Below are 15,928 nucleotides of genomic sequence, written 5' to 3' on the forward strand. Positions count from 1 at the left end.
GCAAGCTGCTGCTTTTAACACTGCAGTTTTCCTCTAAACAAGCACATATCACATAATGAGAATGAGGGAAATAGTGAGAGGGAAACACAAATTATGACTTTGGAAAAATTGTGTCATTGGAGCAATGCAGAACAGCAATATCACATTGCAAACATTTTAGACATTTAGAAAAAAAGATTATTTAAAAAAAAAAAGTATATATCTGAGTAGTAAAACATGGGTTTTTTCACAAGGAAAAATAAAAGGCATTATTTCAGTGAGAAATAGTCTTTCTTTTCTCCCCCTCTTGAACATGGGAGAGCATAACATCCACAGGCTTTCTTCTCTTGACAGAAGCTCAGTCACTGTTAAAAGGAGCCGGCAGAGGACTCACTTTCAAAAAATTATGCCACCTTCTGATTCTTAAGTCTTCTGAGATGTCTGTGAAATAGTTTCATTTACCTGTGGAATGTTTAAATCATTTCATCACAAGAACTATCCTATATAAAATGCATAACTACTTTTGTCACTAACCACACCTGTAGGTCCCAGTGACTGAGGTTGGTTGTCTGTGCCCTTACTTGCACTTCATACATCAAGCTAGCAAAAATGTTAACTGAAATAAGGAATTCAAGATGAAAACCACAGTCAGAATTAAAGTAATGAGCCTCCAACTAATAGAAATTTAAATCAATAGCAGAATCATCACCAATTTAAAATAAAACAGAAGCAGATCATAAGCAGACTGAAAATAAATGAACGTGTTAAAAACCATGTCTCATAAGTAATTAGGTTACACATCTAACAAATCTGCAATTATTTCTTTTATGACCTTGCTTCAAGACTTGTATCAGAATATGATATGCAGCATCACACTAGCTCTTTGGTACATTCTATGATTTACGTGGCTTTTGCTTTCTACGATAATAAGCACCTGAAAGGCTTTTCCTTTCCTTGGTACTTAAAACACAGAGTCAAAAGTTCTTTGATTTCCAAACATATCAACTCCAAATATCATAATAAATTCTGATTAAAATATAAACTAAAGAGTCACCTTATGATGATAGAACAATAAAAAGTTATAAAAAATACCTAGCAAATAGGCAGAACTACAAGACAGCAGTAAGACTTTATTGGTATTCGGAGTCACCAACTTCCCTCATTATTTTATAGCCCAAACAAAATACTTCTATACCTTCATTACCTACGAGAATCTACACTAAAAGTGCAGCAAGATGCCATAGGATGCCAGACTGCCATGGCTTACAGAGGTCACTGCACTGTGAACAAGAGCGAGGGTTCACAGCAGCCAGAAGTTAGGGCTCCCATAGAGAAAAAGCAAGGAATAGCCAAAGCACATCACCAAGACACCATGGCAAAACAAGAACAGGGATAAGCAAAGGGAAAGGGTTTCTTCTCTCTTTCTCATTTAACACATGCCAGCTAGGGAGATGAGCCTGTATTTCCTCTCTCCCCCACCCCCTCCTGCTTCAAGAACATGTTCTGCCATCTCTTTTGAGACCAGCCAAAATTAACACATTTATAACCACACTTTGTTTTCTTATGCTGGTTGCTATAGTTTTTCATTTATCTCTATCCCAAGTGTCATCTAGAATTCTTGTTGAATTATTTATCAGCATTTTTACTGCTCACCTTTGACAGACAGAGAAAATAAGATGTAAGGAGAAACTTAAATGAGACCAAAGGAAAGTAATGAAAGAAGCTAATTAAAATAAGTGAGATGCATGCAGTTCTTCACATTCCCCTGTTTCTGGTGAGAAGAATTGGGAGCCATAGTACCCTTGTTAAGGACCAGGAAGTTTTCCTAAAAATAGTATACCTTTCAGGCAGTAAGTCTGACCTGAGTATGGCAAAAAGCAAGTACAATAGTCACAGGTGAACAAAGACCTCGAAGGTTACACACTATACCACAAAAATGGTTTTCTTCTGCTACACTATGGTCTCCTGGTTCTAAGTTCACAAACCACCAGACCATCTTTGGTACACTACAACACAGCTTTCTGGGACATTTTCACAACTTTTATAGTAAACCTCATATTCCCTATTTTGTCCCTTAACAGTGTTGCACTATACATGGGAGTGCAGTCCAGCACTTGTATCTGTGGCTCAGCTGGTGGAACATCACACTTATAGACTGTAAGTGTGGTGTGCAACAGGAAGAAGTGTCCTGACAGAATAGGGTAATGTCAGCTGTGGCCACTCCAAATCAGTGCCAATGGATCACCACACCTGTCTTGGGGCAATATCTGAATGCCCTCAGCAACCTCAGAACATGATTCTAGAAGGAAACAGGTTGAAAGAGCTACTGCAGAGTGGCTGCTCCACACTAACTGGTCATACGGACAGTATGATTAAACTAAACCAAGATAAAGCACTTCCTTGGTGATCAGAAGATTAATGTCCATCTGAGGAATTGGCATGGATTAGCTTCCAGGCATTAAATTTAAAACTCAAGTTATTCTGCAGTAACTGCTCCACACAGACAAGCCATTACACAGATGAACAGCATTTCACAGATGATGATTTTTGCTAATAACATCAGCGACTTTTAGTTTTCTATGGAGACATTTCTATGAGCCTCATTTCATTAAGAACTCCTTTTACATGAGGGAAGGTTGCCAGCTGCCCCTGCCTCATCTTAAGTCATTCCAAATGTTTCTATCAATTTGATTTCAGGTTGTGCCTCATAACTTGCATTTGATTGTCAGCATGGGAAAACAAAGACTCACACTTAATTCCTTTTTGCAGTCCTAGGAAAAACATTGACTCACCTATTACATGGTCTCTGGCTGACTGGAGAGACCTGGGTGAGAAGAGCTTCAGGCCATACATTGTATAAACAGGAGGATTTGTGTCTTTAGATCCAGCATCTAGCAGCAAAATAAGGCCACACAATATACAAAAATATACAGGTCTGCTGTAGATTATGATTTTATTGTGTCCCTGGAAGAAAAACCAAAAAGTTAGACTTTTATATTCATTCTTCTACTGCATGCACTGCATTAACTTGGAGAGAGGGTCAGGAGTCAGACAAAATATTTTAATTACTTATACATAATAATTAGTAATAAAAATGTGACAAAGTATTTAATCTTCTTCCAGAGGAGACTTTCAAAAGACACAATGAGCAGTTAAGATTGACTCCAGCAACCATTTATGCTTTTGAAAAACTTACCCTTCTGGACCTTTTAAAACTTACTAATTCCAGGAGTTGCCATTTTTTGTGGAGAAAGAAACCTCAATCTGTCTGCATCTTTCTTCTCAGTAGAAAAAGAACTTTTCTCTGTATTTCTTTTACTTCAATGAACATCTGCTTCAGGTGGTTTGACTTTTTTTTTTTTACTTTATGAAATTTAAAATTAATTTAATTTTTAATTGACTCCTGGGAATAAAAACTATAATAGAGCATATGCCTGGTACAGTGGGGATGGATTTTTCTTCATGAATTTAATTTTTTTGTTTCTTTGAACCACTTGACAATAAATCAGCATGCCTTCTGAAAGGGATGACACTCATCAGCAGTTTCTGGTCTGCTTCTTATGAAGCACTTTGAAATTATGATCCAAAGGAAATAAGATGTGGAAGGACCCTCGTCTGATGCCTTTCATACAAATCTCTCACACAATTGATTCCCACTAATCCTACAAAACACTTTTGTGGGGCTGCAGGCCTGGGAACCCAACAGACACTTAGGAAGAACCTTAATAGCTCTCCTGGTAGCAAGCTTAAGGGTAACTAAGACATTTTAAACACTCATGAGTCAAAAGTTTCCTAGAGTGTGAAAAGCCAGAATCAAAGTGACAAGAATCCAAGTTTGACTCGCTTAAAGCTGCCATGCAACTGTTCTTATTTGAAAAATGTAATTTAAGTGAGTATAATAAAAGATCATGTCTTTTTTTGAGTCTACTTACTGACTTGAAACTGTGGCTGAGTTTGTTTGGCTGCCAGCCAAGCTTGCATGTTAGTTTGCTATTAACTGATCTGTACTCTCTTTTGGGATCAATCAGTTAACAAGGTGGCAGATTACAGGGAACTGGTGGGCTTACATCGTGCCTCACATCCATGGAATATGAATCAAGTTAGGGACATAAATCCTTGCTCTTTAATCAATTTCAATTTTACTACTTCTTTTTTTATTTTTTAATTGGACACATGTCCACAAAAGAATCCGAGGAGAATTACAAAGATAATGATACGACTTTAAAAAATAAAAATAATTTAAGCTATTATTTTCTGGCCTTTTTTAAACTTCAGTTCATTTATGTAAAATATGAGCTGCGCCTTAGGAAAAGAGACCAATAAATATGAACCTAAACAATTGCTTTATGTTTTATATGCTGACATTCACTCTAGGCTGTTTTATGGTGATTACACTCTGTTACATTCTTGTCTTACCTCCTGACCTACGCAAGCCAGTTTTATCTTTGCACAGTGATTATTTGAAGGCAGCTGGATAAGACAGAGTTGATGACTACAAGCCCAGAGGTTTAACTCCACACACCTTGCAGTCACATGCAGAACACTGACATACTCAATTAGGATTACAGTGCATATTTAACTCTTACTTCTAAACAAGTCTATGGTGTGCTAGGTGAAGAGCTGGCTGAAGGGTGGGCACAGCTCAAAGAGCTGCACTGAAAGAGGCCACATCTGGCAGGACCCATCATCAGTGAAGTTCTTCAGGACTGAGTTCTTGCACCATTTAGCAAGTTTGTAAAGATACCAACCCCAGAGGTGCTGCTGACTCTGTTGAGGGTCAGGCAGTTTTGTAGAGGAAACTAGAGAGACTGGAATGCTGGGCAGTGATTAATGAGATGCAATGCTAGGTCCTGCTCCTAGGATGAAGGAATACTGGGCACAAGTGTAAATTGTGAGATGAGTGGCTGGAAAGCAGCCCTGCAGAAAGGGGCCAAGGGGTGCTGCTCACCAGCAGGTTCAATGTGAGTCTGCTGTGAGTGCCACCAGCCAGGAGGGAAAAGTGCATCTGGAGTGCATCAAACACAGCCACATGAGCTGGTCAAGAGATGATTATCCTGCTGTACTCAGCACTGGTACAGCCCCACCTTGAGTGCTGTGTGTTTTGGGCCTCACCATTTAAAAAGGATTTGAAGGTCCCTGAAGGCATCCACAGGAGAGCAACAAAGCTGGTGAAATCGTTGGAAGGAATGTCCTATAAGGAGCAGTTAAGGATTTTGGACTTCTGGAGTTTGGAGAGGACAAGGCTGAGGAGCAACTTCATTGCTCCCTACAGGTTCCTGAGGAGAGGAAGTGAAGAAGGTGCTGCTGGCTCCTGTCCCATCCAGTGACAGGATATGTGGGAATGGCTCTAAGCTGCATCAGGCAGGAGTATTCCTTTTGAAAAGGTGTCAAACACAGGAACAGGCTTCCTAGAGAGGTGGTTGATGCCCCAAGCCTGTCAGTGTTTAGAGGAAGCATTTGGACAATGCTCTTAACAACTTGTTCTGACTTTTGGTCAGCCCTGAAGTGGTCAGGCAGTGGCACTGGATGATCACTGTAGGTCACTTCTATCTTAGTTAGAATAGAACAGACTAATACAATCACTCTTACCATGCTAACTATAGTAATGCCACTTATGATTAAGGAAGCAGATTCCAGAGGCTTTCTGAAAGCTGCAAAATGTGAACAAATACTACCTTCCCTGTTTTTCAGGTGGTGCTGGTGGGTAATGAGACAGAACTTGAAATCTTTCTAGAACCTTATCAACAGAAGCAAAGCAATGCAGCAGCAATGCACTCAGAAGGGCAGGGCCTGCACAGCTCCTGCACTACTTGGGCTGTGCTCAAGCTGAATGAGCTTCCTAGAGCACAGCAAATACTCCAGTCCCCACATCTGGGGAACATGCAACACAACACAAGAAAGAGGAACTGCTGCAAGTGTTAATGTGGTATTTCACTGTCATTTACATGCTCCACGTGAGGGGCATTATTTGGGACAGGACTGGTTTGAGGGGCAACAGTTGACACCTTCTGGGAAAGAGAAGATCACTTCCCAAAAGTCACAGCCAGGGAATAGACATGAAACTTAATTTTTTAAGGTTTTAGAAAGAAACAAACAGAAAAATAGGAGCAAAGCTCACCTGTACCTGCCACTGACAGACAAAGCTAAGCAGCCCTTCACCAAAATGGGCAGCACAACTTGTTTAACAAGCTCTTTTAGATATTAAGGGCTCATTTTGTTTTACTAAGCAAGTTCACCAGATTTTGACAAGCAAAACTGATTTAATCTTGGTGAAATGACTCCACTCTGCATTCTTGTTTAGAAAAATTTAAATAATGAAGCAGAATTCCTTTTATATTTCACATCTCATTTGTTAAACAATCTTGTTTTTTCTTCACTGATAAAAATGTCAGTGAAAGCTTTTCCCTTCCCACAGTCTGCTAAAAAAGTAACTTTTTTCATGTCCATGTTTCTCATTAATATGTTTCAGATACACATTCACATCTTACCAACTTAGCAGTGATGCATTTCACATTTCTAAAACAATGTTAAGACTTTCAACAAGGAGTATTTTCACAAACACTTCAATTTACTACAACAGTAGTTTTGACTGCAAAGCAGTTTGATAGAAAAATTTTAGAAATATCTAATGGATTTTTTTTGTTTGTGGGTGCACATATGTAAAAGGAGAAAGACAGAAGGCTTTTTTATATAAAGAAGTGTGCATGTGCTCAGTTCTACAGAAAAGCTTACAGGGACAAATTACAAATACTTTATAAGTGCCTTATGGGATTTAGGAAACTGCCTGTGGTAGCTACACAACTGAGTTAGCTATCTGCTTTGGGACATAACAGGACTGAGACAATGAATATATGTAAGAGATTCCCTAAATCTTGTTAAGAGCATGACTGCAATCTTTCAAGCTCAAATACCTTTGTAAGCCTGAGCTAGATGCTGAGCTTTGCAGGTGTCTTATGAGGTGCTTAGAGACAAGCTCTCCTGATCCTTCTATACAGCCATTTACTAAATGTAAAACCTTGCCTAAGGTTTTTCTAAAATCTTTGAGTGCCCATGACAAGGATCTCTTGGATCTCTGAATTTTAATACCCTGCAGTCACCAGCAGGTTGCTTGTATCAGGTCACTAACAGCAAAATATAACACACTTTGGAATGGACTTGATTTTCTTCTCTTCACCACTCCAGTGAGGAGGCTGCTCCCAAATTTCACCATCCCAGAACCACATACCTCTGTGTAAACAGCACTTAAAGGCCACCAGCTCCCAGTGGACCAGAACTGGAAAGGCTAAAACTCCAGCTGACAGGAAAATTGGACTCCCATCTTATAGCAGACACCAGTACTAAACCTGCAGCAACAATAATAGCTCTTTCCTCAACAGCAGCAAGTGAATACATTGACACTCAGGGGGAGTTTGGAACAAAAGCTTATGGCATCTCTAGGCACTGTGTTTTCTGAACTCACTGGATGCTATTTTAAAGCAGTCTTTCAAAATGCTACAGGCTAGATATGACAAAGTCACCTTAAACAGAAACAAACTCTGCACATGATAGAGGGAAGAAGTTTGGAACCTCCTTGGCAGCCGTGGATAACATAAGGCATAGTGGCTACTCATGGATCCATGAACAGAACTTAATGCACTGTGCAGATCTGAGGCTCATAATGGTTTGTTTCAAACTCAAAAAAATCTCATCTGCATTTTCATTCATGGGTGTGATACTGATCATTCTTCAATCACTCTGCTGTATATTTTGCTGTTAGTGACCTGATACAAGCAACCTGCTGGTGACTGCAGGGTATTAAAATTCAGAGATCCAAGAGATCCTTGTCATGGGCACTCAAAGATTTTAGAAAAACCTTAGGCAAGGTTTTACATTTAGTAAATGGCTGTATAGAAGGATCAGGAGAGCTTGTCTCTAAGCACCTCATAAGACACCTGCAAAGCTCAGCATCTAGCTCAGGCTTACAAAGGTATTTGAGCTTGAAAGATTGCAGTCATGCTCTTAACAAGATTTAGGGAATCTCTTACATATATTCATTGTCTCAGTCCTGTATGCAGTCCCATGAATTATGAAACAGTACATGGTATTTCTTCTTGCCTACTCATTCTCCTGTTTCTGAGGTGCTTAGTAGCTCAAGCAAGCCTTTACAAATACCTGTTGTGTTAAAAAGTTATAATGTAGAAATTGCTAATCTATTTTAGCATGACAACATCTCTACCTTTAAAACCCTTAGTGGAAAAGCTTTCTAAATTTTATTTCTATTGTAGTTTGTATGGTGCACAAAAAGTTTGCAAGAGGGTATCCCTAATAAAGTTTTAGGAAAGAAAAGGAATATGGGAATACACCTATTGTTACTTTGTTCCATTGCTGCATGACTTACAGTATACAATACAGCAAATAACACTTGTAATAGTACTGTGAGAACCTGAAATTCAGACCTGGATTCTGCACCAAAAAAAAAGTTCTGTTTAAACCCTACATTATGTTTAACATTACAAAACATATGGGCTGGATAGGTTCATAATGAAGTTTTGACTAAACTGTTTGCCGCCCACTTTAAACAAACGTACACACACAATGTCTGATTAAGTGCAAACTACTTGATTACAGTTCACATTATTATATCTAGACAGATGCCAGTTGGGCTGACAAATTACATTATTTTACTCACAACATCTCCCAGCTTTTCACTATGATTGGACTATTTCTTTAATGTATTGAAAATATTACCCTACATTGCTGTTTATTACCTTTCTCTACTTTTTATGCAGACAGGTATTTCCTATGAATGCATTATAACCAAAACCACCATAATTTCACCCCTAAATAGTTGCCATGAAAGAGAAACTGAGAATCTTCTGAAATCCAGTTAGTGAAGTGTACAGTATACATATATAAAAAACATCAATTTCAAGTTCAGCCTGTACTTCTAGCCTCTAAACTGACAAAAATAATTGCACCCTGCCAAAGGGAGCTGATCTAACAGACCTGAAGTTTTCAACATGTCATTTTTGAAATTTGAGGGAAGAGAGGGCAACCTCAAAAATATTCAAAGAGCTAAATAAGAAACATAAGCAACTAGCACCCAGTGTAAAAGAAAGGAAAAGGCATTATGGCCACTGAAATGTCTTCCAAGATCCACAAATCAAAAATGCTGAGACACCATGATAGGTTGAGTGATAAGATTGAAGTTGTAGGATGATGCCTCTAGAGGAGTCCTATAATAAGGACAGACTTGTGTAAAGAACTGGTTCTCTGCAAGGTGGTTGGCACCATCAGAGTTCAATTTCTTAGACATATCTAATAAGAAAATCCATAGCAATCAGCAAGGATCCTTACATCCTGCATTCACCCAAAGATTCAGCAATTTCTTCAGGACCCAAGCACAGAAACTCTGACCATATTGTAACAAAGGGAAAACACCTGTGCCATTCAATGAGCTAATAATACTTTTAATAAATAATTTTTCAGTAGCAGATTTAAAAAATAAAAAGATCAATCCCCAGTCTCAAAGAAAAAAAATACAAAAAAATCCCAACTGAGCAACGACTGAGCTGCTAGTCTGGAAGTTCTGCTCTTTTCTGCCTGTTTCTAAAGGAAAGCAAAGAAAAGGTTTGTGCGATGTCACAGGATCAAACATCAGTAAGATAGTCCAGATGAATATTCACTACACATATTAACTTAAAGAAAAAGCACTTTTTAAATAGCAGTGATGAATTCAAATAGCTTAAAAGTAATTAAACGTAGTACAAAGTCTTGAAATCAGAGATGTATTTTTCTTTTTCATAAATCAGCTAGAACAGCAAACAGCTAATACCTGTGTTTCACTGAACAGCCAGCTGTTTCACAGTACACAAGAGATAACAGAGGAGAAAGACTTGTTTTACTGACTGAGACTTACATGTATGGGTGAAGCAGGATCAGGCTGAACACTCTAAAAACAAAACAGAAAAAAACATGTTTGCTTACAGGATGTTTTCTTTGTAGAAGTTAGAAGAGAATTCAGCAATTGGCTATGAACTTGAGTCCTACCTTGAGGAGAGAATACTGGCAGCTGGCCATTACAAGACAGAACAACAGAACCCAAATGTCTTTACAGAAGCCTTGGTTCAGAGTCAGGAATCCAAGAAGTGAAACAAGAACTACTAGAAGGACAGCAAACACATTTTCCTTTATATCTTCTGTCCTATGTGAATAAAAGTGTTGGAGAAGTACAAATATTTGTAGATTCATTAGAGCAAGGCAGGTGCATTTGTAGCTGGTATGAGCAGTGAGTGCTACAACCATCAGAGTTCACTGGATCCCATAACTACATTTCCATATTCAACAGTATTTGATCCCCATGCCAAAAACCTTTCCCAAAATGATAGCTAAAACGTTACAGGGAAAAAAAGCCATATGCACTGAAGTCTAACATCCTTTCCCATCTCACTTTCCAATTAGAATCCCACAATGGAGATGATTTTAGTGTAGAAAAGTGTATGCTTATAAAAGCATAAACAAACAAAACAAAAAAACCCCAACACATGAACAACTACAAATAACATCAAATACCCAAACACTTTTAAATGAGGAAATAAGGCATTCCATTAATGAAAAATATACATCTGACAGCAAAGAACTGGATGAAAGACCAAATTTGTCATCTGATGCTTTATTTGTTTTATCTATTCTGTTAGAACACGGAAGCTGAGATAAAAAACAGTGTCAATATTCAGGCTGCAACAAAAGAGCTTATCAGCAGAAAAGATTTCCATGCAATTGAAACATAGAGATAAAACACTACAGATAAATAAATATCTGCTCTGGACTTGAAACTCCCTGACATGTAGCCTGATTTCTGCATCAGGTAAAACTGCCATCTGAAATTTCTGCTGTGGAGTCCATGCTAACCCATATGGCACAGCACCACCAACAGAAGCAGAGACAAATAAAGTAGAACTGGAACAGATGCAGCAGCTCAAAAAAAAAAGTCTTCACCTGAATACCATTCTATAAATAATTTTCTTTTTTTAAACATTGGAGTACTTGGTTTACAATACCCTGGGACCCTTGTACTACTGATTTTCTCATCAAAAATCATTGGATCTGTGAGTCAAATTACAGACTAGTCTACAAGCCCGGCACTCACATGAATCAAAGTCTCTACCTGAAGACAAAGGGTAGCAAGAATCACTGAAACCAATCCTGAACTTCAACTTAAAGCAAAAACACATCCATCTACTCAACATCTATCTGTTCAACCTGAATTTTCTTTCTCTAGTGATCAGCACCGCTCTCTGGACAGGAGGATCCACCCACATTAACACTACCTAGATCAGTTTAAAAAAAACAAGCTTACCTGTCCAACAGTGCCAACAAGGTGAGACGGTCATACCAGACTTTAATCCACCTGCCAGGGAATATAACAAATCTGTAAAACTGCCTGTTCAGCTTCCTTTGTGCTGAAGAGCATGAAGAATCCTCAGGGTCCTGGCTGGGCTGCTATAAAAACAAACAAGAAATACACAAAACTCTCTCACACAGTTGCCAGCAAAACAGGAGTCCAAAAGGCCAAATTTACATGAAGTATCAGATTTTTTTTATTTTTTTTATTAAAAGCAGTAGTGGGAGCATATTGGCATATTTATTTTCTTAATTTTAAATTGGAAACAAAAATACCACATCAGCTTAATTGTTGCAGATGAAACAGAAGATAGATTAATTATGGAGCTCAATAGTGACAATATGCTTTAAAAAGTAATACTAAATATTAATTTAAAAAGTAATCATTTTCTAGTCCAGATCCAGTACATGTCTAAAGTTTCTTTTAGAAGATTTTCCCATGTATCAGGCTAATTACAGCACAACACAAAAACATGACAGGACAAATCCTTCTTTTTAAATTTTAAAAAAAAAATGAAGCCCTAAAGTCTAGAGGTGTGACTTATCAAGTTTTCTTCCAGACCACAGCTTTGTTTATCTTTCCAGAGATGCTTTGAATACCACATCAGGTGTGTCTCCTCAAGAACAGCAAGAGGAGGAAAAAAAAATTGCAGACAAGCACAAATAGCATAAACAGCACTAATTTAAGTGTCTCTAATCATACCATCATAATCATAAATCCACCCTTTTGAATATTGCTTTTGCCAGATTCTAAGGCTTTTTCCAACTCTTCTCTACAACTCCCCTCCAACTATCTGCAGACCATCAGCCAAGCCTGCAAAGCTAGACAACAGATGAAAAAAATCTCTGCAAAGCAGTGATTGTTTTTTACAAAGTATATTATTACTGATATTATGGAGGGGAAATAATCAATCATTTTTCTTCCAAGAAGAAGAAATTGAGGTTTCAAATTACTGTGAACTCCAGTGGTTTTCTATCTCCTCCTAGGCAACCTTTTACCCACCCCTCCTTAAAGATAATTAATCAACAAATATACTTATTATGGAACTCTAGGCAATGTCTACATTAGAGTTATCTATGTTAGATTAACATTCCTAGTCAGGGAAGGGGATTTCTGTGTGAAGCAATTCATTTTAGAATCATAACTGTTAGCAAAGCAAAGTTTTTTAAACAACCTGTCCACCTGCAAAAAGGAATTCTTACTTTTTTTTCTCAGAATATTGGAAAAATTTCTAATCTTCCTGTCGGGAGTTTAGTTCAAGCATGGCTTAAAGAAAAAGGCCATGAAGCCATGCAATTGAGAGAAAAGTAAAAGGTAGTTGCAAAGCAGTCCCAAAAGCAGTTCCCAGCCTGATTTCTATAAACAATTAGACTCTCTCAGGCATCACTCTATAAACAATAAGGTTCTCAGGCAGTCTTCCCATAACAAGTGTAACACCCTCTCTGGGAAAAGATGGCACCCTGGGAACAGATATGGAAGTTTTGGGAACCTTTCATATCACAGTGGGAACACTGGTTTTATTTTGTGTAAACAATCAACGGTATTGTAAAACAAAAGGTGTGGTTAGAGTTTTCTCTGTTAGCCTATCATAAACCTGGATTTTGGAATATGCATGAAGTTCGTTAACACTATTATTTAAACTGGCTGATCGATCAATAAACTTGAGTTCGATGCATCAAAGGATGGTCGTTCTCCCCTCACTTCAACATCTTCCCTTTCCAGGAAAAGGAATTTTACATAGAGTTTACACATGACAATGTATTACTGTGCATCAGCTGGAAAACAGTTCAGATACCCTCAATCTGCTGGCAAACATGAGGTGAAACAGGCTAGCATAAGCCTTGAGAAAGAAATTCAAGTTGAGGCATTTTATCTCATGCCTCCAATTGACTAAAAGTGTACAGCCATGCAGAGCCAGGGAGTTCAATTGCTAGTAGTGCAGGACAATCCCTTATGCTTCTGAGCATTGAGATGTGCAAGGGGTTGCTGGGCTTTTTGGCATTCTTTCCTTTATTAACAATTCTGAGTGAATAAAAAGCCATGAGACCAACTGCAATCCTTTCACTATGCTGACTTTAAAATCCAAAAGTTTATGTAGTCCAAATTTTAATATTTTTATTACTACTTTAAAAAGTAACTTAAACATGGGGTCAGGCCATTTTTAAAGAAAAAAAACACGTTTTAAAATATTACAGTTGCTAATACTGGCACAGTTTTGTTTCTCTTGGGTCCTGTTACCCAACAGAAAGTAAAGCAAAACTCAGACTGCTGCAGTCATTAACATCACACATCTAATGTAGATTGCTCACCATAACTAGATAAAAAAATCAAAACAGTGGCAGAGAGTTCATTAAAAACACTCGAGGATTTGATCATTGAGTCCCCAGTACAGCCTAACGTGCCTTTAGCTGAGTGCACAACTGAACATTTTGGCTCCTGAGGAACTGCAACCTTTGGATGAAATCCTCTGTGTGAGTACTGCACTGCTTAGGTGGGAGTCAGATTTTTGAGCTGGATTTAGGAAACTGTCTGACTAGCCCTGAGCAAGTCACTCAAGTCTAACTGTTTCTCCTCTCAAAAAGGGCTTACAAAAATTCATTTCATAAATTTATATGGTGTCAGCGACAGCCTGAAGCCCTAGCTTCACTGAAATCAATGACAATGCTTTTCCTGACTTATGTAGGCTCAGGATTTCATGTTTAAGAAAAAAAATTCAGAAACCAGGAAACCAGGACATTCTGAAATTACTGCCTGGCCTGGCTACAAATTTGCTAATGCGACCTTGAGGAGCAGTCTCCCTAAAAGAGAAAGAAGAAATGACAATTGTTCTCTAATTTACAAGACTATAAATATCTGGAAAACATCAGAGCCTTTAGATGGAAGACACTGTCCATGTATGAAATACACTATTTGGGACCACTTACTGATTTTTAGTTTAAAATAGTTCCTTTATACAAGTTGCTACTGGCTTAACGTTCCACTGTGAACTCTGAGATGAAAGGCAATTAACTGTCATTTTACTTTTATTCATAAATACCAAAGTACAATTTGCCATGGCAGAGAGAAAGTCAAAGGTATTATAAAAGGAATTGTAAAAACAGATTATATAAGTCACAGACCCAAACACTGTTAAGTTCATGTCCACATAAGACCATGCAAACTGAAGTCTGAGGGCCTTTTTCTTTTACTAGCTGCATTGAGGAGGTGGCTTCAACATTCCACAAGCCAACAGTCAGAGGTCTGGTTGCCCAATTCAGAAAAGTGAAACCAGACATGAGGTTTTATGGCAGCAATGAATCTGGAATAAACACTTCATACTATTAAAATCTGGTGGTGTGCCTAAAATCCTAACAGCTGTGCCCTTTTCCAAATGAAACATGGTTGAAGATAGAAGATGAACTTTTTCAGTGACTGAGTCTTTAAACAGTCCCCTAGGACACTACTCAGTGTCAGCAGAAAACAGCTGAGTTGCATCCATCAACATAAAACACATCTTCTCCCACATGAGCAATACCAGGAAAAGCAGTATAGCAAAAACAACAAAATTGTCTCAGGAACAAGCCTGCAGCATTTGTTTATTGAGCACTTGATCAAGATGCTAGAAACTCAGATATCGCAGTGTACCCGTGGGTTTTCTGAAAGGGTCCTTCTGGCCACCATCAGCAGGAGCTGCTGCTGAAGCGCACTGGCTGCTTGGTCCCCAGAAGATGGCTCTTGGCTCTCTGAAGTGGTAGTACTGGAGGAGCTGAACTGTATTTCACTGTGCACAGAGGACAGGAAACAAAGACATTGTTTTAAGCAGCAATATTTTCTTAACAATTCTGAGATATCACAGGACAAAGTCTGTAATTACACTACTGGTTGTCTCACAGGATTTGGGAATCTTCCACTTTCGTATCTGAAATCTAGTACAGATCCACAAAGCAGTCAACACCCAAATTCAGATACACTTGATTTACTACATCCACCACAGAGAACAGATACTTCTGTATCACAGCTTTTCTCATTTTGAGATGAACACCCTCAAGGAATCACACTTCACAAGTGCCTTTTTCTGTCCATTGACAATTTAAGTTTAGAGATGCACATCTACAGAGCAAAACTGCAAAGTAAATACTGCAAAGATCCCACAATATCTTCCAATGAGCTCACTTAGGTACCAAGCTGGTCTGGTTTCACCTGCACTGAATTCACTGAGTACTGATTTACCCTGCTGAGAATTCAGGCTATGAGAACTTCCCTCTGCCCTACCAGGATAATAATACATGAGCTAATTCACATAAGGCTAATTCAGGATATCCCCCATGTACTGAGTGTAAACTCGCCCTGGGAGGGCCCTGAGCAAGATACTATTTATTGTTTTTCCTCACATTTCCTGTTTTGTGTTGTAGTACAGCACCTAAACACTTGTGAAAATCTGCACTTAGAGCAGCAGTGCCTGTTGGGTTGCAGAAATCGTGTTACCATGACATGACTGACTGGGTTACAGAGACAACTTTATTGAAATGAAATAATTGTTACTTGGGAAAGAGATCTATTTTGAATACATCTTTCTAATTCTCTTCC

At 38.4% G+C, this 15,928-nt stretch overlaps 1 protein-coding gene across 1 annotated transcript in view; it reads right to left on the reverse strand.

The window, feature by feature from the left end:
• PCNX2 (pecanex 2) overlaps positions 1 to 15,928 on the reverse strand; it is a 152,946-nt gene that overhangs the window by 102,904 nt on the left and 34,114 nt on the right. Inside the window, exons 9-13 of the mRNA XM_059469294.1 lie at positions 14,987 to 15,122; positions 11,318 to 11,460; positions 10,009 to 10,162; positions 9,878 to 9,910; positions 2,772 to 2,943 (exon numbers count right to left, since the gene is read on the reverse strand). Coding sequence (XP_059325277.1) covers positions 2,772 to 2,943; positions 9,878 to 9,910; positions 10,009 to 10,162; positions 11,318 to 11,460; positions 14,987 to 15,122 — 638 coding nt within the window. The remainder of the gene's footprint in view (positions 1 to 2,771; positions 2,944 to 9,877; positions 9,911 to 10,008; positions 10,163 to 11,317; positions 11,461 to 14,986; positions 15,123 to 15,928) is intronic.

This window comes from Ammospiza nelsoni, chromosome 3 (assembly GCF_027579445.1).
Source record: "Ammospiza nelsoni isolate bAmmNel1 chromosome 3, bAmmNel1.pri, whole genome shotgun sequence".
Classification (NCBI taxonomy): Eukaryota; Metazoa; Chordata; class Aves; order Passeriformes; family Passerellidae; genus Ammospiza; species Ammospiza nelsoni.